The sequence below is a fragment of the Ostrea edulis genome, chromosome 3 (assembly GCF_947568905.1).
Source record: "Ostrea edulis chromosome 3, xbOstEdul1.1, whole genome shotgun sequence".
NCBI classification, from domain to species: domain Eukaryota; kingdom Metazoa; phylum Mollusca; class Bivalvia; order Ostreida; family Ostreidae; genus Ostrea; species Ostrea edulis.
Window position 1 is genome coordinate 81,302,428 of NC_079166.1, and position 26,409 is coordinate 81,328,836.

The 26,409-nt window shown below is 34.5% G+C and overlaps 1 protein-coding gene across 1 annotated transcript; it reads right to left on the minus strand.

The window, feature by feature from the left end:
* LOC125675127 (cytoplasmic tRNA 2-thiolation protein 1-like) lies at positions 1 to 26,096 on the minus strand. Its single transcript, XM_056159162.1, has 14 exons — positions 25,903 to 26,096; positions 21,420 to 21,543; positions 19,888 to 20,006; positions 14,247 to 14,361; positions 13,831 to 13,908; positions 11,475 to 11,516; positions 9,195 to 9,244; positions 7,612 to 7,676; positions 6,572 to 6,637; positions 4,753 to 4,811; positions 2,935 to 2,994; positions 2,740 to 2,827; positions 1,117 to 1,153; positions 1 to 349 (listed from the first exon to the last, which is right to left on the minus strand). The coding sequence occupies exons 1-14, from the start codon at positions 25,957 to 25,959 to the stop codon at positions 116 to 118; spliced, it is 1,194 nt and encodes a 397-aa protein (XP_056015137.1). The 5' UTR covers positions 25,960 to 26,096; the 3' UTR covers positions 1 to 115.
* Between the last annotated feature and the right edge of the window lie 313 nt (positions 26,097 to 26,409).

The window sequence follows — 26,409 nt, forward strand, 5'->3', positions numbered from 1 at the left end:
TTTTCTCAAAAGCAAGCTTATTTATTGAAAACAATCTCCAAAGTTTGATAATAATATCTTATTGGATTTAAAAATAAATAGATGTTAAAATAATTTCATCACAACAGAAAATAAGTCAGAAGTCAATGAGAGCTGGGTCTATCTTCCGCCTGTCAAGCTGTAATTTCTCCACTTTATCAGACAAACAGTTTCCCTCGCAGGAACAGTTTGTACACTTCTGTGTGGTCTCTGTTGATCCCCGCCTCTTATTAGTCTTCTCCTCGGACACATCATCAGTTGTCTCCCTTCCACTATCTAGATTTGTCTCCTCCTTAGCCAATTCAGCTTTCTGTGCCAACATTTCGTTTAACTGAAATACATTAAATAAATTGTGCATTTACTGATTCTGAATACATGCTCTCTCTCTCTCTCTCTCTCTCTCTCTCTCTCTCTCTCTCTCTCTCTCAAGTTGTTTGTGTCATGTTCAATCAAAACATTTTCAGATGTCACCAGCTGTAGTTAAAGTTCCAAATTTAGAACTGTGCTTTGCACTCAGAACCGTAGCAACCAACTTCAGGTTATTTAATGTGCCAACGCGTGCTGTGACACAAGACCTCCATTTTTAAGGTCATATCCAAAAGACCCATGATTCTTACTTCTAAATACTGAGCGTTTAGCAAAGGAGCAATCACTACCCATGTTTACATCTTAAGTTTGACATGGCCATGGCACAAGCTGGGCTTGAACTTGCAACCTTCCTGTTGCGAAGCAAACACTCTACCACTCAGCTACCACATCCGGTACATATATATGTATATGTCCCAGAGGAGATGGTGCAAGGGTGATTTAACCTTACTTATAGAGCTGACAATTTGTGATGTCGTCCGACTAAACATGCGATAGTTGTAATTTCCTTAACATCATTTTATTTATGGTGATACTATTGATATGAAAATGACAATTTAAAACTGACTGCATTTTATCTCCCCTAAATTTCATCTGGCAAAACTTATGTCATCCATTAACAAGAATTACAGTTGGAAATATTGCATTCATTGTCCTGCATGTGACAAGTTTTCAACAGAAACAATGTCTTTATTCTGAGTTATATAAAATCATAGGAAAAAGTACACTAACCTTGCGTCTCTCTTTGTGACTTTTGCCGATTCCAAGCCTTAAAAAAAGATATACATTGTAAATTACTTATTGCATTAAATGATATTATAATAATGAAAATAAAATTATCTATATCAAACAATTTTTTTCAAATTTTCAAGAAAATGTACCAAATAATGTTCATTACATATGTTAGATGGGTAAGTGTTATAAGTATTATATGTCTATATGTATCAGCATAACAACTGTATTAAAATCAGATGTATTATCTCAACATTTCGTCATCGTCGCTAGCTACACTTACCGAGGTCAGGAATATTTCATCATCATCACTTACCGAGGTCAGGAGTATTTCATCATCATCACTTAGCGAGATCAGGAATATTTCATCATCATCACTTACCGAGGTCAGGAATATTTCATCATCATCACTTACCGAGATCAGGAGTATTTCATCATCATCACTTACCGAGATCAGGAGTATTTCATCATCATCACTTACCGAGGTCAGGAGTATTTCATCATCATCACTAGCCACACTTACCGAGGTCAGGAGTATTTCATCATCATCACTAGCCACACTTACCGAGGTCAGGAGTATTTCGTCATCGTCACTTACCGAGGTCAGGAGTATTTCATCATCATCACTTACCGAGGTCAGGAGTATTTCATCATCGTCACTTACCGAGGTCAGGAGTATTTCGTCATCGTTGCTAGCAACACTTACCGAGCTCGGGAGTACCCTACCCTATGACATAGCATGAATGGCAACAATAGGTATGGTTTGTGATAATGACATTTCATCTAATCTAGTTTTCATTTCAATTATTTTCCATCTCTTTACCATGAAATCCAAACCTCACATTTTGAATAATTCTGTCATGATGTCAACAAAAAAAGATGCATATGTATTTGATATTTACCTGGGCAGTCCTCTGTTAATTCCTCCAATAAGATATCTGTGTTTGATATTTGATACCTGTGTTTGATATTTAATCCCTCCAGTAAGATACCTGTGTATATTTACCTGGGCAGCCCTCTGTTAATCCCTCCAGTAAGATACCTATGTTTATATTTACCAGGGCAGTCCTCTGTTAATCCCTCCAGTAAGATACCTATGTTTATATTTACCTGGGCAGTCCTCTGTTAATCCCTCCAGTAAGATACCTGTGTATATTTACCTGGGCAGTCCTCTGTTAATTTCTCCAGTATTTATATTTACCAGGGCAGTCCTCTGTTAATCCCTCCAGTGTTTATATTTACCTGGACAGTCCTCTGTTAATCCCTCCAGTGTTTATATTTACCTGGGCAGTCCTCTGTTAATTTCTCCAGTGTTTATATTCACCTGGGCAGTCCTCTGTTAATCCCTCCAGTGTTTATATTTACCTGGGCAGCCCTCTGTTAATTTCTCCAGTGTTTATATTTACCTGGGCAGCCCTCTGTTAAGGCCCTCAAGTGTTTATATTTACCTGGGCAGTCCTCTGTTAATCCCTCCAGTAAGATACCTATATTTATATTTACCTGGGCAGTCCTCTGTTAATCCCTCCAGTGTTTATATTTACCTGGGCAGCCCTCTGTTAATTTCTCCAGTGTTTATATTTACCTGGGCAGCCCTCTGTTAATTTCTCCAGTGTTTATATTTACCTGGGCAGCCCTCTGTTAAGGCCCTCCAGTAAGATACAGGCTTTACACAGTGGGTTACTTGATATATAGCCACACCTCTCACAGGTGCCTATAAAAACAGATCATAGCAGTCTAAAAAACCATCATTAACAGAACTAAGCATGTAAAAGTAAAATGTAAAAGCTAAAAAGAAGTTGAATCATCAGAATGACTGACCTTGTGTGGGAAGTTTGACTGCCTTCTTCACCGACAGACTCTCTCCGGAGTGTATAATGTCTATTAAAAACAAATCAGCAAAAATGAACAGCAAATCTCGACAAAGTGCAGCACTTATGCACTACCTTGAATAGAGTTATATTCATAAAAAGAATATCATACATGTATATGATAAGAAACTGTTAAATGGAATAGATTCACGAGAATTTCTTCTCTTCACAATAAGGTTCATGGCTCCATCCGAAGCATATTCTAATTTGTCCCAAATTCCAACTGAAATTTAAATGTCATGTGCAACGTTTCCGATATTAAAAAAAAAAAAAAAAATAAAATCATATTTTCATCTCCTCTATATGAAGAGTCCTTGTATGATTTCTGAAATACGCTGTAGATTTAAATTTTATAGTGTAGTAATTTCTGAAATACACTGTAGATTTAAATTTTATAGTGTAGTAATATTGCCATACTTTGAATATCGGGCTCGGTAGCTCAATGGTTAGATCATCTAACTAGTAAAGCAAGGGTACCAGATTTGATCCTGATTGATCCAAATTTGTTTATCTCTTCCTTTGCTACAATATCTTACTAATAGTAATGTCCGTATATTTGAAATATACAGGCTTTTGTAAGAACTGACTTTACATTTTTACTTGTCACAATCAGGAACTATCAAAATATGCCATTTCTAATACAACCATGGTAATATACCCCAAATGTTTTGTGGAAATGAGATAAGATTCAAGTAAATTGTACCTGAAATATCATGAAAAATTATATGCTGTACATATATATTCAGAAATGTTGCATACATGTGCACCTACACAAAAAATGTTTTGTTTGTCATCGTCATGTAAATTACTAAAAACATCTACATGTACTTTTCCGAGTAAATTAGCATACTGAATGTGACACCGAATATAGGGATTTGTAGATAAATTGTAAATCTCTTCCAATTTGTTCTCCTTCAGTGTAACGGTTGCAGTATATACAATAGATTAAGATATTCTAAAGAGCTAAACACAAATTTTATTTTCCTTTATCCTCAAATTGTTCAACAACTTTAATTACTCATCCATGGAGAAAATTACAACAATTTCACAACAGTTTCTGAGAACAGAACACCACCACTATCTGTGAAACAGTTTCTGAGAACAGAACACCACCACTATCTGTGAAACAGTTTCTGAGAACAGAACACCACCACTATCTGTGAAACAGTTTCTGAGAACAGAACACCACCACTATCTGTGAATTTCAAGTCGCAGTAGCCCAGCGGTTGAAGTACTTCCTTCATCACTGAGAGCCCTTGGTTCAAATCTTGATCTCAGCACTGCATCAAACCTAAGGCAGTGATCGAGCCTTAGCCAAGGGCCCTGTAGTAGAAGTGAAACTAATAGGGATTTTGGATATGACCTTAAAACAGAGGTCCCATGTTTCTGTGGGCGATGACACGATGAATTACGCCTTTAAAGAGTTATTGCCCTTGGATTCAATATTTTGAAATGTATCATTGATTATTTTATCTATAACTTAGACTTTTGAAATATTTTATTCTTAACAAGATTTTTTACAATAACTATAGGAAAAGACTCTAACAAAATTTATGTTCCTATCATGCATAAATCTAAATAAATCATTGATTTTGCAAAATCTGATGACATCACAGGAGGGTGGAATTACTTTAAGCACCATGAACAGGTTAAAATTTGTAACATTTCACCTACAGCTGGTGACATCTCTGCATTCACGAGTGAAAAGTTCTCCAATGGGACGCAAGATAAACAATTTCAAATTATCGCTTCACAATTTCTGACATACCGATAATTGCAGACGGTCGAATCTTCTCCAAGTCCTTGATGTAAGCTCTAGCAAAACCTCTAAAAATAGAAAGATAAAAAATACTTTTTATTAAAAGCACGGCTTTAAATCAAGAAATATCAAAAGTTCTGCAGAGCTTTTTACTACTACATTTGTATATCAATACAAGACTGGTCAGAAGCGAGAAAAGAAAAACACTCACTTAATGCAACAATCTCACGTGGATAATTTGAGGGCTGTTCCATTAAAACATATGAGGTACCTGGGGACGGCAATTAAAAACAAATCTATGGGTGCTTGTCATTGGTAGAAAATTGTATATATGGTGGGTACCTACTGCCAGAAAACTGCATCTGTGGGTGGTTGTTTTGATAAAATCTTTATTTTTTACCGAAACTGAGAGGAATGCAACAAGAGAAGGGAAGGGTTGAAAGTAGAATGTGAAACAAACGCCGTCTTCTGTCTTCATTTTATCTCGGTCGATGAGGTTCCGCGATCCGGTTATTGTTTCCAGTTTGACTCTAAAATTATAGCGACCGGAAATTAGGATTATCTCCCTTGTCCAAAATGGAAAACGAAACGAGCTCGTGGTCCATTGAAACAGTTTTTGATTTTTTCTAGCTGCAATAATGTAGCCCTGTCCAATTTTTTTTTATTCTGACGTTTTCGGGATGAGGCTACAATTCCATAGGATCTCCGTAATGGTGCAAAATAATTTTATGAATAACCGATAATAAACTCTGCACTGTGTGTATTAGTCCCAAATGTTGTTTACAAATTACACCAAAAGGAGTACCAAATTTGTGCTCGGGCATGTCTAATAAAGGTGTTTTTCATTAAATATAATGTACAGCATGCAAAATTCTTCGTCTGCTCCGCCATGCTTGTTATCGCAAAATCTCGTAGGTGGATCTAATGAAAAAGCTAAACATTGACAATCGGCGCGAAAATGTAGTTACTTGAGCCACTTCGACAAAGAAAGGAAAATCATTGTTGCAGAAAGAATTTACACTCTGCTGTTCGGTTTTTAACTTGATATTAAATTCAAACCTTTTCAATACCGACGAAATAGCTTTCGCCTCCATACTTGTCCATTGATATAAATACTACTTTATATGACATATGCAAATGACTTCACAATCGGAAGTTGAAACTTCAGTACACCAAACATGGCGCACAAATATGAATCGAGAAATTGGAATTTATCGAAATTGTTGAAAACGGTAGAATAGAGCCTCACAAATCTTAAGTTGCAGGTTGTAAATTTATATATTGACTAAGAAACATAGAATATCATTTTATTTACGTAAAGAGACCCATTTTCTTGTTTTTTAATACTCAAAATACTAGTCAATTTTAAAACTTTTAATAGTTGTTTTTGAACATTTACAATACTAGACTTTTTATGAACAGGTAGACTTATAAAATTAATTTAGTTCATCATGTTTAAGAAAGACAGTCTTGATAAAATAAATTGATGGTTCTATGATCAAGCTTCATTGATGGCCAGTTATTTGAATGGTGATGACACCGAAGATACTCTTCTCTTTACTATCATGCTTTACAGCTTGGGAACATCTGAAAATAGACCTCTATTCAGGGGTTATAAATAGTCATTCATACATATTGAATTTAAAGAAAAAGTGTATTTCACATTTATTTCACTTCTATGGGTGGTGCCGCACTATCTAAAATTGCTTCTGTGAGTGGTCCCTCATTACATTTTTATGCTTCTATGGGTGGTTACCCAAATTTTAAAGTGCCTTCCCCAGGTACCTCATATGTTTTAATGGAACAGCCCTGATATACTTCTACTTACCGATACGCATTTGGGGAATATATGCACTCTGTTGAAAAGTAATCCAACTTCTTAAAATAAGCATACCTTGGGGGGAAAAAGATAAGATTTGTAACATCATAAATCTTCAGAAAATACTGTATCCAACATGATCAATCATTACATGAAATATCTGACATGACCAATCATTCAAGGAAATATCCAACATGATCAATCATTACAGGAAATATCCAACATGACCAATCATTACATGAAATATCCGATATGACCAATCATTACAGGAAATATCCGACACGATCAATCATTACATGAAATATCAGACATGATCAATCATTACAGGAAATATCTTACATGACCAATCATTCCAGGAAATATCTGATATGATCAATCATTACAGGAAATATTCGACAAGACCAATCATTACAGGAAATATCCGACGCGATCAATTATTACAGGAAATATCTGACATGATCAATCATTACAGGAAATATCCAACATGATCAATCATTACAGGAAATATCCAACATGATCAATCATTACAGGAAATATCCGATATGACCAATCTCATTACAGGAAATATCCGACATGATCAATCATTACTTGAAATATCCGACATGATCAATCATTACAGGAAATATCCAACATGATCAATCATTACTTGAAATATCCAACATGATCAATCATTACATAAATATCCAACATGATCAATCATTACAGGAAATATCCGATATGACTAATCATTACAGGAAATATCCGACATGATCAATCATTACATGTAAGGTGAAGATAACGAACAGTGATCAATCTCATAACTCCTTTTAATTCATCACTTTGCATGATAATATCCTTTTCGTAGGAATAATTCTAATGAGTTAAAACTTACATGACAATTTCTTTTTTGATGAGTTAGAACTTACATGACAATTTCCTTTTCGTAGGTATAATTCTAATGAGTTAAAACTTACATGACAATTTCCTTTTCGTAGGTATAATTCTAACGAGTTAAAACTTACATGACAATTTCCTTTTCGTAGGTATAATTCTAACGAGTTAAAACTTACATGACAATTTCCTTTTCGTAGGTGTACTTGAATGGTTTACTTCTCGGCAGAGCTCCCTCTGTTCCCTATATTAATATAAAGAGTTAACTCCCTTCTAATCTGCTTATCAAACTAGTAACTATTTTCTGAAATTTGTATACTACAGTCAAACATTGTTATCTCGAACTCGATGGGACCGAGAAAAGAATTTGAGATATCCAAGGACTCTAGATATTGAGGGTAAAATACTTAAACAATAAGTGGTTAGGACTTCAGAATCACTTCGACATATCCATGGTATTCAATCAAGATATCGGTGTTCAAGATATCAAAGTTCAACTGTATTGTATAACTTGAATGTAATATAATTTATACACTGTAAAATCACTGAACATTCTGCTAAACCATCATGCAATACTGTAAATTCAGTGCATGATACTGTAATATTACCATATAATGCTGTAATATTACCGTATAATGCTGTAATATTACCGTATAATGCTGTAATATTACCGTATAATGCTGTAATATTACCATATAATGCTGTAATATTACCATATAATGCTGTAATATTACCGTATAATGCTGTAATATTACCGTATAATGCTGTAATATTACCGTATAATGCTGTAATATTACCATATAATGCTGTAATATTACCATATAATATTGTAAACACAAATTTATATCACACTGAAAATTTAGTGCATGATACTGTAATGTTATCTGTCCATATAATACTGTATACACAAATTTATATCACAGTAATGAAAAAAGATTTTAAAGCAGTCATCTACAAAGAATACAGTTTTAATTCTGGTTTACTGCAAGAAAATCCTACAGTTTTTTCAATAACTTTTTTCACACTGTTATCAATATTTCAGAGCTAGTTTTCATTTGATTATTGAATCCCGCATAAACTTTTTGTCTTAAAAAAAAAGCAGGAGCTCCGCAAGGCAGGGCGTATCCCCTCACAACCAGTGTCTACCAGCTATTTCTATAAAGTCCCAAATCCACTTTGACCTTTTGACCCCTAATCAATAGTGTTCTTCCTCTCTTGATGATAAAGCTACATGTACATGTGAAGTATGAAATCAATGGAGCATGAAATGTGGCCTGTGGTGTGTCTACAAGCTCGAGTTACCCACACAAACTTATCCACACCGGCCCGTTACAATAGCCCATCTCACAATGCATTACAGGGAGATAACAAGGGAGAGAATACTCAAAACAAAGTGCTGATGATTAAAATTTTGATAATTAACTTTCTCCTTTAAAACCCATTCATTCATGATCAGTAATAAACAAAGTATTACCAACATAATTTCTAAAATTGAGCCAATCAAAGGAATTTTTCTGAAAAGAGGGAAAATCACCCATAATTCACAATTCTTATTTTAGAGAAATTTATTTCTGTTAAATTCGTTCCTCAAACAAAAGAAATCACATTTTACTGAAGTTGGTCATTTTCAGTGATCTGGCATCTTGACACATTCAAACATCAAGTATTCACGATTTACATACTTGTATTCACCCAAGATATCTGAACACGTAAAGTCTATTGCCCATAAATTACACCTAAAACAAAAATAGATTTCTGTTACCGTGGTAATGGCCGTACATCTCTGTAATCGTCCAATGTCTCCCCTCAGCACTGTAATTAAAATAGAACAGTCTGTTTGAAAAACCATCGTTCATATTGTTTTTTTTGTTTTGGATTACAACTCCACAATACCATCCAAATTTTCAAGGAAGCTCAAAATGTTATCACTCAGACACATTTTAAAAATCACTAGTATATATATATATTATATATATGTTTAGAGCTCTGTTGTCATTTAATTAAACAACAAGATGTGTTTGTGAAACACAAATGCCTCCGATAATGGCCAATTCCGAAGATGGCCAAGGTCACAAGGGCAAATATCTTGGTACCAGTAGAAAGATCTTGTCAAAAGAAATGCTCATGTACAATATGAAAGCTCTAATATTTACCATTTAGAAGTTATGACCAATGTAAACAAGATGTGTTTGTGAAACACAAATGCCCCCAATAATGGCCAATTCCAAAGATGGCCAAGGTCACAAGGGCAAATATCTTGGTACCAGTAGAAAGATCTTGTCAACAGAAATGCTCATGTACAATATGAAAGCTCTAATATTTACCATTTAGAAGTTATGACCAATGTAAAAAAAATTAAAAGTAGGTCAAATGTCAAGGTCAAAAGGTTCAATACCAACGGAAAGGTCTTGTAACAAGGAATACTCGTGTGAAATATCAAAGCTCTATCTCTTACTGTTCAAAAGTTATTAGCAAGGTTAAAGTTTTCAAAAAGTAGGTCAAACTCCAAGGTCAACGTCACAGGGTCAAAAATGTTGGTACCCATGGAAAGGTCTTGTCACAAAACATACTCATGTGAAATATCAAAACTCTATCACTTACTGTTCAAAAGTTATTAGCAAGGTTAAAGTTTTCAAAAAGTAGGTCAAACTCCAAGGTAGGTCACGAGATCAAAAATGTTGGTACCCACGGAAAGGTCTTGTCTCAAGGAATACTCATGTGAAATATCAAAGCTCTATCACTTACTGTTAAAAAATTATTAGCAAGGTTAAAGTTTCAGACAGAATTACAGAAAGGACAAAAACAATATGCCCCCCGATCTTCGATCTCGGGGGCATAAAAATTATTCCTTATCATCAAATCTACACCAAGATCAGACTATAAATCCATTTAACATATTGTCTTAGTTCTTAATCCAAGGAGCCGTCTCCATAATCATGTAAGGGCTGTTCCAGAAATGATCAAATGGGGGGGTCGGGCGGCAAATGATATTTTTTTGTGTGGGTGGTCGTATTTTTTCATATTTTATCCGTGGTTGGACTGTTAAAAAAATATTTATTATGGGTAGTGGGTAGTTTCTATTGTTTTATTTTGTGCCACGTGGGTGTTGAGTTTTCAGAATATTTTTATTGTCGCTCTTGTTGTGTTGGTTACAAAACGTCGGAGGGAAAATTGAAAACGTGCTTTCGAAATGCTGCTTTCGAAATCGGAAGTAACATAGAACTATTCGAGTTGTCGCTCTTTGCAGCACATAACTTTCCATTACGGCACTCTTCAAATTAGAGGCGCGTTTAGTAGGGTCCCTTTGGACGTGATGGCGGCGAACTCTGTTCTGTAGATTATTACAGTTTACAGTGCATCGATTTTGGGAATATTTTGAAACCAATAGGTATTCCGTTTTCTAATAAAAATAGGCAAACCTTAGTTGATTTATACGAGGGTACCGATGTGATATATTTATCAGTCAGTGTGATGGTGATATAGAGGCCTCCGGGCGCGGGCTCCATTAGAAGACGAACGATTCGTGGAAAAACATATCCATACCCATTTCATGATAATAGCATCGTTTGGACTCCCAATCTTTCCAACATTCCCACCATAGATGCCTTTGATTGTTGATGTGACATCGTTTCTTCAGAATTACTGTGATACAATGTCACACAGGCATTACCGCGTCATTGACTAGAATGTTTGTCCCGAAAACCTCGCGAGATTTGTACCGTTTTCATTTTAAAAAATATTTTTGTGGTGGGTCTGGTTAGTTTTTTTTTTTTAATTAGATGGGTCATTGTAAAATGAGTTTATCAATTTGATGGGTCATGGGGTAATTTTTTATTTTTTTTTTATGGGTGCTTGGTATATACAAAAGGTGCCTCCCCCCCCCCCCCCCCCCCCCCTTATTTATTTCTGGAATAGCCATAAGTAAATTAATAATTGGAATAAACGAATGTTCTGAACAGAAACAGAACACATTTGACAGAGACACCGTTCATACTGATGCATTCTCCCTATGGTACTTGCTACTTATGGATGAGGAACTAACCATTCATTATCACTGTTTCAGCAATGTCATCTGCATTGTGTCCTGAAAGTACAAACCATAGATTACTGATAGTTAATCAGACACTGCATCATCATGACATAAATAATATACTACAGCATCAAATAACATCTCATCATTTCACATAACATGCATTAGATTTTATAGAACATCTGTAAATCACTGAGGAATGAATGCATATTGTTTTTTCATAAATTTTTGTGGGCATCAAATTTCAAGGATTCGTCATTTTGGTGTAATTTTGAACAAAAACCACTCGATGTTCTTCCTTTCTGACAAAAATCGTATTTCAGAGATTGATTTTGCAGTCTGGCATAAAGAACGGTATGGAGGAGAAAGCATGGACAGGAACATAGATATTATGAACTCCCTTATGCCTTATAGGAGTAGAAGTTTCACAAACTATTTTACACACTCCACCCCTAAGATCTACTATAACTTTAAGGATAACAATTGGATCCTCCTGTCCTTACAATATGCACATCTACAAATGGCATTGAAGCATTGTACAAATTCTCAAGTCTATCATATAGGCATATAGGAGAAGTGTTCACAAGCTATTTTACATCTTCCACCCCTCTTAGATCCACTATAACTTTAAAGAAAATAATTGGATCCTACTGTCCCGGCAATATACACATCTACAATTGGCAATGAAGCATTGTACAAAGTTTTAAGTTTTCCTGATAAGCCATATAGGAGGAGAGGTGTTCACAAGAAAACTATTTTAACATCAAATGGCATTGAAGCATTGTACAAAGTTTCAAGTCTATCCAATAAGCCATATAGGAGGAGAGGCATCCAAAAGATTTTGTGATAGACGGACGGACGGAAAGAAAGTACAAAAACAATATGCTTCCCCTGGAAGAAGGGAAACATAAATATCATCACTGAAAGAAAAATCATGATACCAAAGTATACTAATTTATATATATCCCATTTCGATTCACTCTTGAGTTTATATCACCAGAATTCTCATTGTGGTTACCAGTATCCTATTCTCCTGAACAAAAAAAAACTGTTCTTCAACAATTTCACATGTGTTCATCCTATTCACCAACATACTAGATATCGGTCATGGAAGCGTAATGGTTTGGGTGCTTGCTTCACTACCGGGTCTAATTCTGGATTCTGTGTAAAATCTTTGATGTTTAACATACGTAGATAAGGAACCTAATAAAGACTTGAGCACCACGACTATGTCCAATAGTATGGTACTTCACCTACAGCAGGGGACAGCCTTATATGAGTGAAAAATTCTAGCATTCAACGCATGGAAAAAGTATATCTAGATAGGATAGTCACAGGTAATAGATGGGATATTCATAAAGTGGATAGGATAGCTATACAGTCCTCAAACACAAATCATCTCATACTGACAGGAAGACTGAGGAAGCATCTCTAAGTTTGGACTTTGAGACATTTTCTCTCGCTTTCCTCATGAATTGGGGAGGTGTGTATTGTGAAAGTGTGACACCAATCTGACATGTAGAGTGATATTGGATGTAGTGGTCATTGTCTGCATGCCATAATCTAAAGGTGACACCGACACAAACATATATTTTACCAATTGACATTCGATGAAATGGTTAGTACGGCTGTGCTGATAAAATTGGATACAATAGTTGCAGGATCCATTTACCTGTGATTATTCTATCTACATGTATATTCCTGTGACTATTCTATCTATTTACCTGTGACTATTCTATCATATTACCTGTGACTATTCTATCTATTTACCTGTGACTATTCTATCTATTTACCTGTGACTATTCTATTTACCTGTGACTATTCTATCATATTACCTGTGACTATTCTATTTACCTGTGACTATTCTATCTATTTACCTGTGACTATTCTATTTACCTGTGATTATTCTATCTACATGTATATATCTGTGACTATTCTATCATTTTACCTGTGACTATCTATTTACCTGTGACTATTCTATCATTTTACCTGTGACTATCTATTTACCTGTGACTATGTACCTGTGGCTATTCCATCTCTTTACCTGTGACTATCTATTTACCTGTGACTATTCTATCATTTTACCTGTGACTATCTATTTACCTGTGACTATGTACCTGTGGATATTCCATCTCTTTACCTGTGACTATCTATTTACCTGTGACTATTCTATCATTTTACCTGTGACTATCTATTTACCTGTGACTATGTACCTATGGCTATTCCATCTCTTTACCTGTGACTATCTATTTACCTGTGACTATTCTATCATTTTACCTGTGACTATCTATTTACCTGTGACTATGTACCTGTGGCTATTCCATCTCTTTACCTGTGACTATCTATTTACCTGTGACTATCTATTTACCTGTGACTATTCTATCTACTTTCATTAGCAGGGCTCCTCTATCCAGGGCCTGGCGTCTAAACACTCCACAAAACGTACCTAAAGAATAGGTCAATCATTTTTAAAGGATTAAGAGAAATGAAGATTTACTAAGAGCATACAATGTAAATTAGGCGTAATTTAATGATACATGTATTTTGAAATTACAGTTTAACCTCAGTATCTTAAACATTGATATCTCAAATACCATGGATATGTCGAAGTGAGTTGGAAGTCCAAACTACATTTTAACCTCAATATCTTGAACCCTCAGATATCTCAATTTTTTTCTTGATCCCATCAAGTTGGAGAAAACAGATTACTGTAACACAGACACAATTACTGTAATACTGACACGGTTACTGTGACAATGCAGTTCGCTTGCTTTAGGAACGTACAGTTATTTTTCAGTCCAATCTGTCTGACTATTGCATCCATTGTCCATCCATACAACTCTTCATAGGAGACAATCTTTAATGGCAGCTCATACTGCTGTTGGTTTCTCTTCACAGTCTGGAAGGAAAAGAAAAATCCATAAACGAAACACAGGTTATAGTTTGTGTTAATTTCCCACACTAGAATGGAAAGAATAACCTGAGGTTTGCAACAATATAAATACTTTTAACCATGGTTGGCCCTTGTCTTAGGTAACCAATTCAGAGAATTGCAACAAATTAAATTCATGTATCTCACACTATGTACTTCAGCACAGGTACAACGTATATTGCAGACCCTTACAGGTACAGCATACAACATTCATCATTATGGGCCGGCACGAGCCGGCCCATTCTATGAAATAAGAATTTGAGAAGTGTATGAGTTTCTGCGGGATGAGTGTGTATTTTTTTTTTTAGGTTGGATTACTGATTATCATGATACGTTTTCATTTTGTATGTAAAGTAATTCGGTGGTGTTTTTTAAACATTTGTTTTTGTTTTTTGTTGTTTTTTTTGTTGTTTTTTGTTGTGTAACACACAGGTCACGTGCGCTTATCTGCTGACCTATTTATAGAGGTGGCGTCATTTTTTGTTTGTTTGAAAAATGCATAATTCCAAGGGTGCTAAAGAATGTTTTGATTATTGCATTATACTATTTTGTTAAATATTGTCACAGGTTGTGCCAATAAAATTTTCAATCTTGAATAAATCTGATTTATTTCATAGCGAAAGGTTATGATATTTGGATAACCCAAATTAAATGTCACAGTTTTAATATGGAAAGTGTGAAATTAAATTAATGCAGTATTCATGCAACAGTCATTGGTTGAATTATTTTGCACATTAGAAAATGTTTGCTTAATATATTCAAGTGATAAAAGCTCAATATTTTCCAATAATGAACATTGTAAATATTCATCAAACTTATAACATCCAAGGAGCAGAATAACCCATATCTATTATTTTGAGGTCATTCAGATGAGGCTTGTAAGCCATGGTCCTGTGTCACGATAGGCGTTAGCACGATAAAGAACCCTCACTGCTCAATTCGCCCGAAGGTGACGTCTCTATAAGAGTGAAAAATTCGAGAATGAGACGTAAAGCAGCATATAAACACATTATTCTGAGGTTACAATGGTTTAAGGTTAAGGTTCAGACTGCTCTTTAAAAAAGTCCACTGGAGAACCTTTGCCTACTGGACATACACGTAGTTCACAGATCTTTAAGGAGTAACAGATTACTGTTCATTTTGTATGTTAATGGGTCGAATTTGGACACTTGTCCAATCAATATGTTTACGAGACAGTTTTAGTATATGGAAACAATGATACTCTCTTGGAAATTTGTTCGGCCCATAACTTTGGTGCGTGCACCAATGTTTCTTGTATCTCATGTTATAGTAAAACACATTCATCATATCTCATGTTATAGTAAAACACATTCATCTGACATATCTCACGTTATAGTAAAACACATTCATCTGACATATCTCATGTTATAGTAAAACACATTCATCTGACATATCTCATGTTATAGTAAAACACATTCATCATATCTCATGTTATAGTAAAACACATTCATCATATCTCATGTTATAGTAAAACACATTCATCATATCTCATGTTATAGTAAAACACATTCATCATATCTCACGTTATAGTAAAACACATTCATCTGACATATCTCATGTTATAGTAAAACACATTCATCTGACATATCTCATGTTATAGTAAAACACATTCATCATATCTCATGTTATAGTAAAACACATTCATCATATCTCATGTTATAGTAAAACACATTCATCATATCTCATGTTATAGTAAAACACATTCATCACATCTCATGTTATAGTAAAACACATTCATCACATCTCATGTTATAGTAAAACACATTCATCATATCTCATGTTATAGTAAAACACATTCATCATATCTCATGTTATAGTAAAACACATTCATCATATCTCATGTTATAGTAAAACACATTCATCTGACATATCTCATGTTATAGTAAAACACATTCATCATATCTCATGTTATGATAAAACACATTCATCATATCTCATGTTATGATAAAACACATTCATCATATCTCATGTTATAGTAAAACACATTCATCATATCTCACGTTATAGTAAAACACATTCATCTGACATATCTCACGTTATAGTAAAACACATTCATCTGACATATCTCACGTTATAGTAAAACACATTCATCTGACATATCTCATGTTATAGTAAAACACATTCATCATATCTCATGTTATAGTAAAACACATTCATCATATCTCATGTTATAGTAAAACACATTCATCACATCTCATGTTATAGTAAAACACATTCATCACATCTCATGTTATAGTAAAACACATTCATCACATCTCATGTTATAGTAAAACACATTCATCATATCTCATGTTATAGTAAAACACATTCATCATATCTCATGTTATAGTAAAACACATTCATCTGACATATCTCATGTTATAGTAAAACACATTCATCATATCTCATGTTATAGTAAAACACATTCATCTGACATATCTCATGTTATAGTAAAACACATTCATCATATCTCATGTTATAGTAAAACACATTCATCATATCTCATGTTATGATAAAACACATTCATCATATCTCATGTTATAGTAAAACACATTCATCATATCTCATGTTATAGTAAAACACATTCATCATATCTCACGTTATAGTAAAACACATTCATCTGACATATCTCATGTTATAGTAAAACACATTCATCACATCTCATGTTATAGTAAAACACATTCATCATATCTCATGTTATAGTAAAACACATTCATCATATCTCATGTTATAGTAAAACACATTCATCTGACATATCTCATGTTATAGTAAAACACATTCATCATATCTCATGTTATAGTAAAACACATTCATCTGACATATCTCATGTTATAGTAAAACACATTCATCTGACATATCTCATGTTATAGTAAAACACATTCATCATATCTCATGTTATAGTAAAACACATTCATCATATCTCATGTTATAGTAAAACACATTCATCATATCTCATGTTATAGTAAAACACATTCATCATATCTCATGTTATAGTAAAACACATTCATCATATCTCATGTTATAGTAAAACACATTCATCATATCTCATGTTATGATAAAACACATTCATCATATCTCATGTTATAGTAAAACACATTCATCATATCTCACGTTATAGTAAAACACATTCATCTGACATATCTCATGTTATAGTAAAACACATTCATCTGACATATCTCATGTTATAGTAAAACACATTCATCATATCTCATGTTATAGTAAAACACATTCATCATATCTCATGTTATAGTAAAACACATTCATCATATCTCATGTTATAGTAAAACACATTCATCACATCTCATGTTATAGTAAAACACATTCATCACATCTCATGTTATAGTAAAACACATTCATCATATCTCATGTTATAGTAAAACACATTCATCATATCTCATGTTATAGTAAAACACATTCATCATATCTCATGTTATAGTAAAACACATTCATCATATCTCATGTTATAGTAAAACACATTCATCTGACATATCTCATGTTATAGTAAAACACATTCATCATATCTCATGTTATAGTAAAACACATTCATGTGACATATCTCATGTTATAGTAAAACACATTCATCATATCTCATGTTATGATAAAACACATTCATCATATCTCATGTTATAGTAAAACACATTCATCATATCTCATGTTATAGTAAAACACATTCATCATATCTCATGTTATAGTAAAACACATTCATCATATCTCATGTTATAGTAAAACACATTCATCATATCTCATGTTATAGTAAAACACATTCATCTGACATATCTCATGTTATAGTAAAACACATTCATCATATCTCATGTTATAGTAAAACACATTCATCATATCTCATGTTATAGTAAAACACATTCATCATATCTCATGTTATAGTAAAACAAAAGACAAATCTTTACTTTTGCTTGCATAAGGGGAGGTAAATATTGAAGAAAGTATGCAGGAAGACATTTTCATATCATGTACTGGAGTTACTGTTAGACCTAAACTTTCTAAGATTTTCTACATTATTTTTTTTTACTTTGCAAAAACATGAAAAGGTAAGCGAGAGTTTCTTACTATTTAGTGACCAATATCCACCTAACAAAATACCCAATCAGATCATGACCTATCCACCGAACAAAATACCAAATCAGACCATGACTTATCCACCTAATAAAATACCCAATCAAATCGTGAATTATCCACCTAATAAAATACCCAATCAGATAGCAACTTATCCACCTAACAAAATAACCAATCATACCGTGACTTATCCACCTAACAAAAATACCCAATCAGATCATGACTTATCCACCTAACAAAATACACAATCAGATCATGATTTATCCACCTAACAAAATACACAATCAGACCGTGAATTATCCATCTAATAAAATACACAATCAGATCATGAATTATCCACCTAATAAAATACACAATCAGATAGTAACTTATCCACCTAACAAAATACACAATCAGATAGCAACTTATCCACCTAACAAAATACCCAATCAGATCATGACTTATCCACCTAACAAAATACCCAATCAGATCATGACTTATCCACCTAACAAAATACACAATCAGACCATGACTTATCCACCTAATAAAATACACAATCAGACCGTGACTTATCCACCTAACAAAATACACAATCAGACCATGACTTATCCACCTAACAAAATACCCAATCAGATCGTGACTTATCCATCTAATAAAATACACAATCAGACCGTGACTTATCCACCTAATAAAATACACAATCAGACCGTGACTTATCCACCTAACAAAATACACAATCAGATCGTGATTTATCCACCTAACAAAATACACAATCAGACCATGACTTATCCACCTAATAAATTACCCAATCAGATCGTGACTTATCCACCTAATAAATTACCCAATCAGATCGTGACTTATCCACCTAATAAAATACCCAATCAGATCGTGACTTATACACCTAACAAAATACCCAATCAGACCATGACTTATCCACCTAATAAATTACCCAATCAGATCGTGACTTATCCACCTAATAAAATACACAATCAGATCGTGACTTATCCACCTAATAAAATACACAATCACACCATGACTTATCCACCTAACAAAATACCCAATCAGACCATGACTTATCCACCTAATAAATTACCCAATCAGATCGTGACTTATCCACCTAACAAAATACCCTATCTGACTGGCACACTGAGTTATCGTATTAACCTTGCTCCCTATAAAATGAATACAACGCACTATGATATTGCCTATCAGCCAGCCGTACATGCACTAGAAGTTTGTTTAACCCAAGCAGTAGGAGGGCAGCTAGAAGTGAATAATTTAATAAAACCAGCTCTTAAAAACTCCTTACTAAACATTTCTATTGGTCAAAACCTGAATACCATTCATGCATCATGCCACTGTACAGGCTATACCATTTTAGATACAAATAGTGAATACAACATTTTCCCGCAATACTATTGAAACACGGGAAAATAAAATTACCTCCAGTGAGTCGTCCCGGTATCCGGTGATCCCCTCGTCGACAGACAACAGAACCAGGTTAACGCCGTAGTCATATCTCTGGTTCAGGACTTTCAGAACGTAGGCCAGCACAGTGGAATCTGTTCACAAAAAACTCATTATATCAGTCTGGATGTCGATCAAATCGGTGTAAAACAACAAGGCCAGGAGAAAGTGATAACTAAATATTTATAACCATATTCAATGCAGTCAGACTCAGTGAAATATCTGAGCAAAGGCATTCAAAGTATTCTGTTTTAACAGTGTAACCAGCAATGTGTTGTTACATGAAATTTCACAAATCCAAGTTGTGTGTGTGTGTGTTGGGGGAGGGGGAGGGGAACTGTAGATGTAGATGGTAGAAATATTAAGTAAACTATTATATAAGGGAAGGACAAACTATGATATTGAACATTAGGCCAATTCAACTTAATTGATAGATTATCGTCCCTGCTCGCCCCTCAAAAATCGGCCCGCCCAGAATTTTTTTTACTTTGCGGAGCTTGCGATTTCCAGAAAATTTTCATGTCCGACTCCGGTATTTACACTTCTTGTTTATATTTCCGGTATAGCAACGTGAAAAGCCACGCGAAGAAAATAGATCACACTACGGTTTTCTTAATTTCTCACCTTCTTACAGGCGTAAATGAAAGGAAAGGACTAATGTGCTTCATATCTTGAAGAAGTTTGAGATCTTTCTGTGTTTGAAATTAAAGCTTAACCTGGAATTCGTCTGTGAAATAAGCATAGGTCCATCTGGCATTAAATGATGCACTACTCGTTTGTCATTAATATTTTTCTCAGAAAATAAAAATAAAAAAATAAATTCCTCCCACCCGCCCCATACTTTTTTGTGAACCTGGATGATAATCTACTAATTAAGTTGAATTGGCCTTATGATGGATCTTTGATAATGATCGGACCTATCATTTAATTACTAGACTCGGTCGGTCAGACATGCCTTAGTGTCAAACCCAGTTTGACCTTGAAAAATAATAGGGCTGGCATCTTCTTCTCATCAAGGTGTTTAAATGTACCCAATTGTAAGATCCTAGCTTCACGAGTTTGATCTGTATTCTGCATACAAGGTTTTCCTATGAGCTGATACTACGACCTTGACCTTGAAAAACAATAGGCATCTTCCTCTCATCAAAGTGACCTTGACAAGCTGTAAGATCCTGTAGCTTACGGCTCACTTTGCATTTTACCTACAAGGTTTGGACAGATGGAAGACAGTATACCATAATAAATCCCGTCTTCCACGGGTGTATAAAAACCATACTTTTGTCTTGTAAAGCCCCAGATGAAAATACCATACTTTTGCCCTTCGAGGCTCTTAGCCAGGAAAAAGTACCATATCATTGTTCTGTGAGGCTCAAGATAAAAGTACCATACATGTACCATTGTCCTGAGAGGCTCCAGATAAAAGTACCATTATGCTCACTATGGCTTATTACTAGATAGGGTACTCAATCTCTGCCCCTGAGACCCCTTGTTAAATTAGGCAACCTTACCTTTGCCCCCTGAGGCCCCTATTGCAACTGTCTCCCCTCTGACAAACAGATTAGCATCTGTAATAGTTTTGTGGACCTCCTCCTCAAAGGCAAAATAAAAGCAGTTCTTACACAAGGCATCCCCCTGAAACAAAAAGGCAAAGTAAAAGCAGTTCTTACACAAGGCATCCCCCTGAAACAAAAAGGGTGTAACACTGAAACACTATAATCGCAACATATTCATCCCACTGAGTGTCCCCTAAAACAAAGACTGTGTAACATTGAAACACTATTAAACAACGTATTAATCCCACTTAGCGCCCCCTGGGAATTTTTTTTCAACTCTTACTGTCATATAAAAGAACCCCCATACAATACGATCATTTTGTGTTTTTACAATGTTGTCTTGACGATTTGAAACAACAGAATCAATAAATAAAACATGTAAAACCAGAGTTAATTATATGATCCTAAAGAAAAGTATAAAAATAACTTATTTAAAACTCAATATTCATTTAAACATTTCTCAAAGTTAAATTTCTCTGGAAATATTTTAATACAAAGTACTAAATTTTAAAATAACTGCCCCCAGAGGCTCCCCCCTTCTCCAATTTCCTAAGTGCCCAGGGTGCCCAATAGGATGAATACGGTGTGGATTGTTATGAACTGAAATGAAGATCTCCTGACACTGAGTCACTACAATCACAAGTACAAATATCGATTGTTATAAACTGTCTGTTGAAAAAATGAATCCCCATCCCAAATCTCCTGCATTTGGCAATCTCCAATGGTTTGAATTAAAGACTGTATTGCATTTATGAATTTGTGAAATCATTCAAAGAATGCATGTACACATTACCTTGTATTTGTTTTCAAGAACAAAATATGTATATATTTACATATGTTAATATGTATATTCATGAATTTCAATTATTTGAAGACCATTCAGCATATACATGTATATGTTATTTAGATGGAAAAAACCCAAAATGGAAATAATGTTTACATGTTCTGCCTTCATGTCAGTCAGCATGAATCAAAATCTGTAATCTAAACTTAATAGATTGGATCCCACTGTAACAAACTATCAGCTAAACAGTTATTGCTAAAGAAATCGTCTGAAAAAGAAAAGTTGATTTAAACCCCCTAAGTTTAAATTAAACAGCCAGGGTCCAGATTTGGTCATCCACTGAGGAAAATAACAGTGGACAGTAATTTGGTCCTCCAATGATTACGAACAAAACAATCTCATCACCGAGCCCAACATTTTCCGCTATTTAAGATGTGCTTATCCCACACAGGACAATTCACTGAGGCATGAAGGAGCCCCCACTGACAACCCTCTCCCTCCCTGACAGAAAACTTATTAACGACATTCAGCGAGCGTCCATTTCTCGCGCCCGATTTGCGCTGATGTGCGTAGTTTGTCACTCATGTTTCTCAGACGGAGACACTCACCGGGCGCATCCCATTGTCCCAGCAAATTAAATCGTTCAACATCAAGCGTGCGTTTATTTATTCCTAATTAGTTAATTTGGGATTTTGCAGTCCGACGTGTGTTTGTGCAGATGTTGAACAGGAGGTTTTGAAATCTTCCATTGGGAAAGCTGACAGAGAATTCACACTCGAGTCAATTTCATCTCAAGCTTGCCAGACATGTTTACTACAATAAACTCAGAGAGACGAAAAATAAATTTGTCATTTCATCCTGGTAATATTGAAACTGTTTATTCTCTTGTGTATGATTTACACTAAATAAGAGTCATGAATCAATTCATTTGTTATTATCACAGTTACTATAGGATTGAACATTCTTTTTGAAGAATTTATCGATCTAAAACTCTGAAGAATAAACTAATAAATGTGTGAACCTCTTCAGTCCAACAGTTTGAGAGTAACATGTCCGGAGACCGTAGTTTACATATCCATAAATTCCTCAAAAAGAATAATTGATTCTTATAATTCCAATTTGTTCCCTGTATTATTAATTTAAAAAAATTGAAGTTTCTTTTTGTTATTTCTTTTCGGGTGCGTATACATGTATATACATAGTGTTTTAGGATTTATTGATGTGCAAATTCTCATTTAGCTAATTATTTTGTCCAATCAAAACAATTGTTAAATAACATTGGAATTATAGATAATGTAATACATACATAAAGGTTCTTAAGTTAAATAAATCATACCATCATCGTATTCATTCTGGTACACAAATAATTTCTACTTACTCAAACCAGCCAGAGGTTTAATGGCGACCCTCTTATTCTATGTTATTAAAACATGTATATATTTTTTGTCTATTCATTATCGTTAAATTTAATTTCATATCATTTTATCTAATATTTTTTATACCACATCTCCTAGGTATATAAGGAGTGTATAGTGACATTAACCGGAGTAAATTTCCACTATAATCACTATCGCAGACAAATCCTTGAAATGTTCAGCATGGCAAAGGTTAAAACAATTTTGTTGAATCTTTTTGGTCACAACTACAGTCTGCTGTTGTGTGTGAACTGTATAACTGACAGGTCTACTTCAGATTTTCTTCTCTTTTATCACGTCAATACAGTAACACTAACTAGTGCAGACCAGGTTTTGTAATGATGTTGGAAAGAAAGAGAAAAAAGAAATAAGAAAACAAAAAGAATGAAAATTCAATTTTCCACGAAAAGAGCTTGCTAGCCTGATTCAAAGTTCTAACCTCGCTTGAAGTCTGTTACTCGTCCAACTTATACTGTACAGCCATTAGGATCAATAATTCATTTGAAAGTAAACTAGGGTTACCGAAATTTCGTGTTGACAAATGAGCAGGCGTGTGTCTCATGTTCATGGAGCAGTCTGGTGATATTGTATATTAGAACATGCATAACAATTATACACACCACACTTTCTCTCTTTCATGCAATTTCAATACACAAAAACACAGGGGAAAAAACATAAAATAAAACACCTTATAACTGAACAATCCTTTAAAAAGCCTTTTGAATACTGTATGGTTGCAAGATTTATCTTTCATAAATACTCAATATTGATATGAGATCATGACATTTGAAAAAGGGAAAGTATATACCTGGTAATATAACTAGGAATGCTTCTGAAGCATTACCCATTCATGACTGATTTGACTGCCAGTGAGATGATGAAATTATTCGGAACTTTGCAAGTCTAAGTATATATATCTGGGTCTAATATGAGTAGTTAATTGTTAACACCAATAATATTGAATTTGTGAAAACTGTCACCAATTTCTTGGTTCTTCTTGTCTCTGTTCAAAGTCAGATTGTGTCTGTCTTGAAAGATTACATTAATTTTAAACACTGGTTCTGCCAATTGCTTCAAGCCCCGCATCTCCAGACTTCCAATTTTCACAGCATGTCTCTTCCTTCTCCTGCCTCGGAGCACTTCTTAAAATGCAGAGCAAAGATGGTATCGCCTGTGCCCTATCAGATCCAAGGTTGTGAAACATCAAAGCAATTACTTCAGGCCCGGAGAGCCTCACAAAAACAACTGGTTCTCTATGCTTTTTACCTCGGTTTCTCGTATGTATTTGCCTTTTGGGGTTGAATAACTGAAAGGGGCGGGGTAAAGATAGTAACCAGAGCTGGTCGCCTTAATTAAGTTTTTTCTCTCTCAAGGAAATATACACTACGCTAATGCCCAGGTGCTCATTCTCAGACTGACAAGTGAAGACTGATTCGCAAGGTAGAACTTTCCAGTCCTTCAAAATAAGATGCATAGAATCGGTTTCAAATTCAGCTCTAATTATACGACAATCGCGTCAAGGAGTTGACGGACCCCCAGACCCTCATGGACTGCCTTTATGCTGATCAGAATCATTTTACAGACCATAGACATATTTTATGTACCGATAGCGTTTAACTTTGGACAGCTGATGAAATAATATTCTATTAAATCTTTTATGAAGTCCCAGCATTCTACAGGAAAGACTACCTAATTACTTGCAGAAAAGCGACCCTCGTTAAATTGGTACCCTGCTGTTTCCCAGTTGACTTCAGAATGAAAATGATCTGGGTATTTACATTAGCAAACAAATCAGACATTTAATGTCCTCAACAACAAAAACCCTCCCAACATAAATTTACATTTCACCAACAGCAATGTCACTGTCAAGTTCCACATGTACAGAGTATGGACACGGCTATTGTCCGGGAGGTTTTAGTTATTTTCATTTCAGAAGAAATTGCGATACTTTGGGCTAAATGTCATGGGAAGCAATCCAATCAATATTATTTATTCAAATTAATGTAAATTAAATCCAATTCCAATTGTTTTCAGTTGTTTTAAACTTTATCATGTTTATCGATTACAGTCTTGACCTCTAATAAAATACAATTGAAATAAAAAAAAAAAATATCTGTTCATTTTGCATGCATTTATATCAAACGTACTTAACTATAATAACACTTTTCATAATACTGAATAGGAGAAAATTCGAAATGTCACATGTGTGAGACGGACGTTTTTAAGAACTCAGACTTACCGTTTTGGGTCGCTTCAGAATAGCTCCAGAATCACAGAGGTTACATTTAATAGGCATTGTGTTGTTTTAAAAGGGTCTATGAAACATTCACTCTATTCAATCACGGTTTACAGAGTCGTTGCATCATGGATATGGATCATATTGATATTTTTCCGGGATAAGCTTCTTGGTCTCAACACGCAGAAGAGTTCGTTGGCAAAGAGGGACAACTCTTAAGGCCTGACTTGCTATTTAGCCATAAATTGCAAATGGCTTGAGCGAGTGGATGTTTTTAATATTGATAGATCTGAACGATTATGTACTCTTTGTAACAAGCTAGAGCTAGGCGATGAATTCCATTATCTATTCAATTGTACTTAATTTCTTCATGAAAGGTGTAGATTCTTGCCAAAACGCTGATTGTCAAAATACTATTAGCTATAGTGAGTTAATGAACTGTGAAGACAAATATACTATGACAGGACTTGCCAAATTTATCAAGTTAGTACTGTCCATATTTTTGTGACA

Bases quoted from the DNA above. Each gene is read 5' to 3' on its own strand.
- LOC125675127 (XM_056159162.1), bottom strand. From the start codon at position 25,959: ATGCCTATTAAATGTAACCTCTGTGATTCTGGAGCTATTCTGAAGCGA. The intron at 21,544-25,902 runs GTAAGTCTGAGT...TTTTTGTTTCAG, and splicing joins TTCTGAAGCGACCCAAAACG to GGGGATGCCTTGTGTAAGAA. The intron at 13,909-14,246 runs GTACGTTCCTAA...CCTATTCTTTAG, and splicing joins GATTGGACTGAAAAATAACT to GTACGTTTTGTGGAGTGTTT.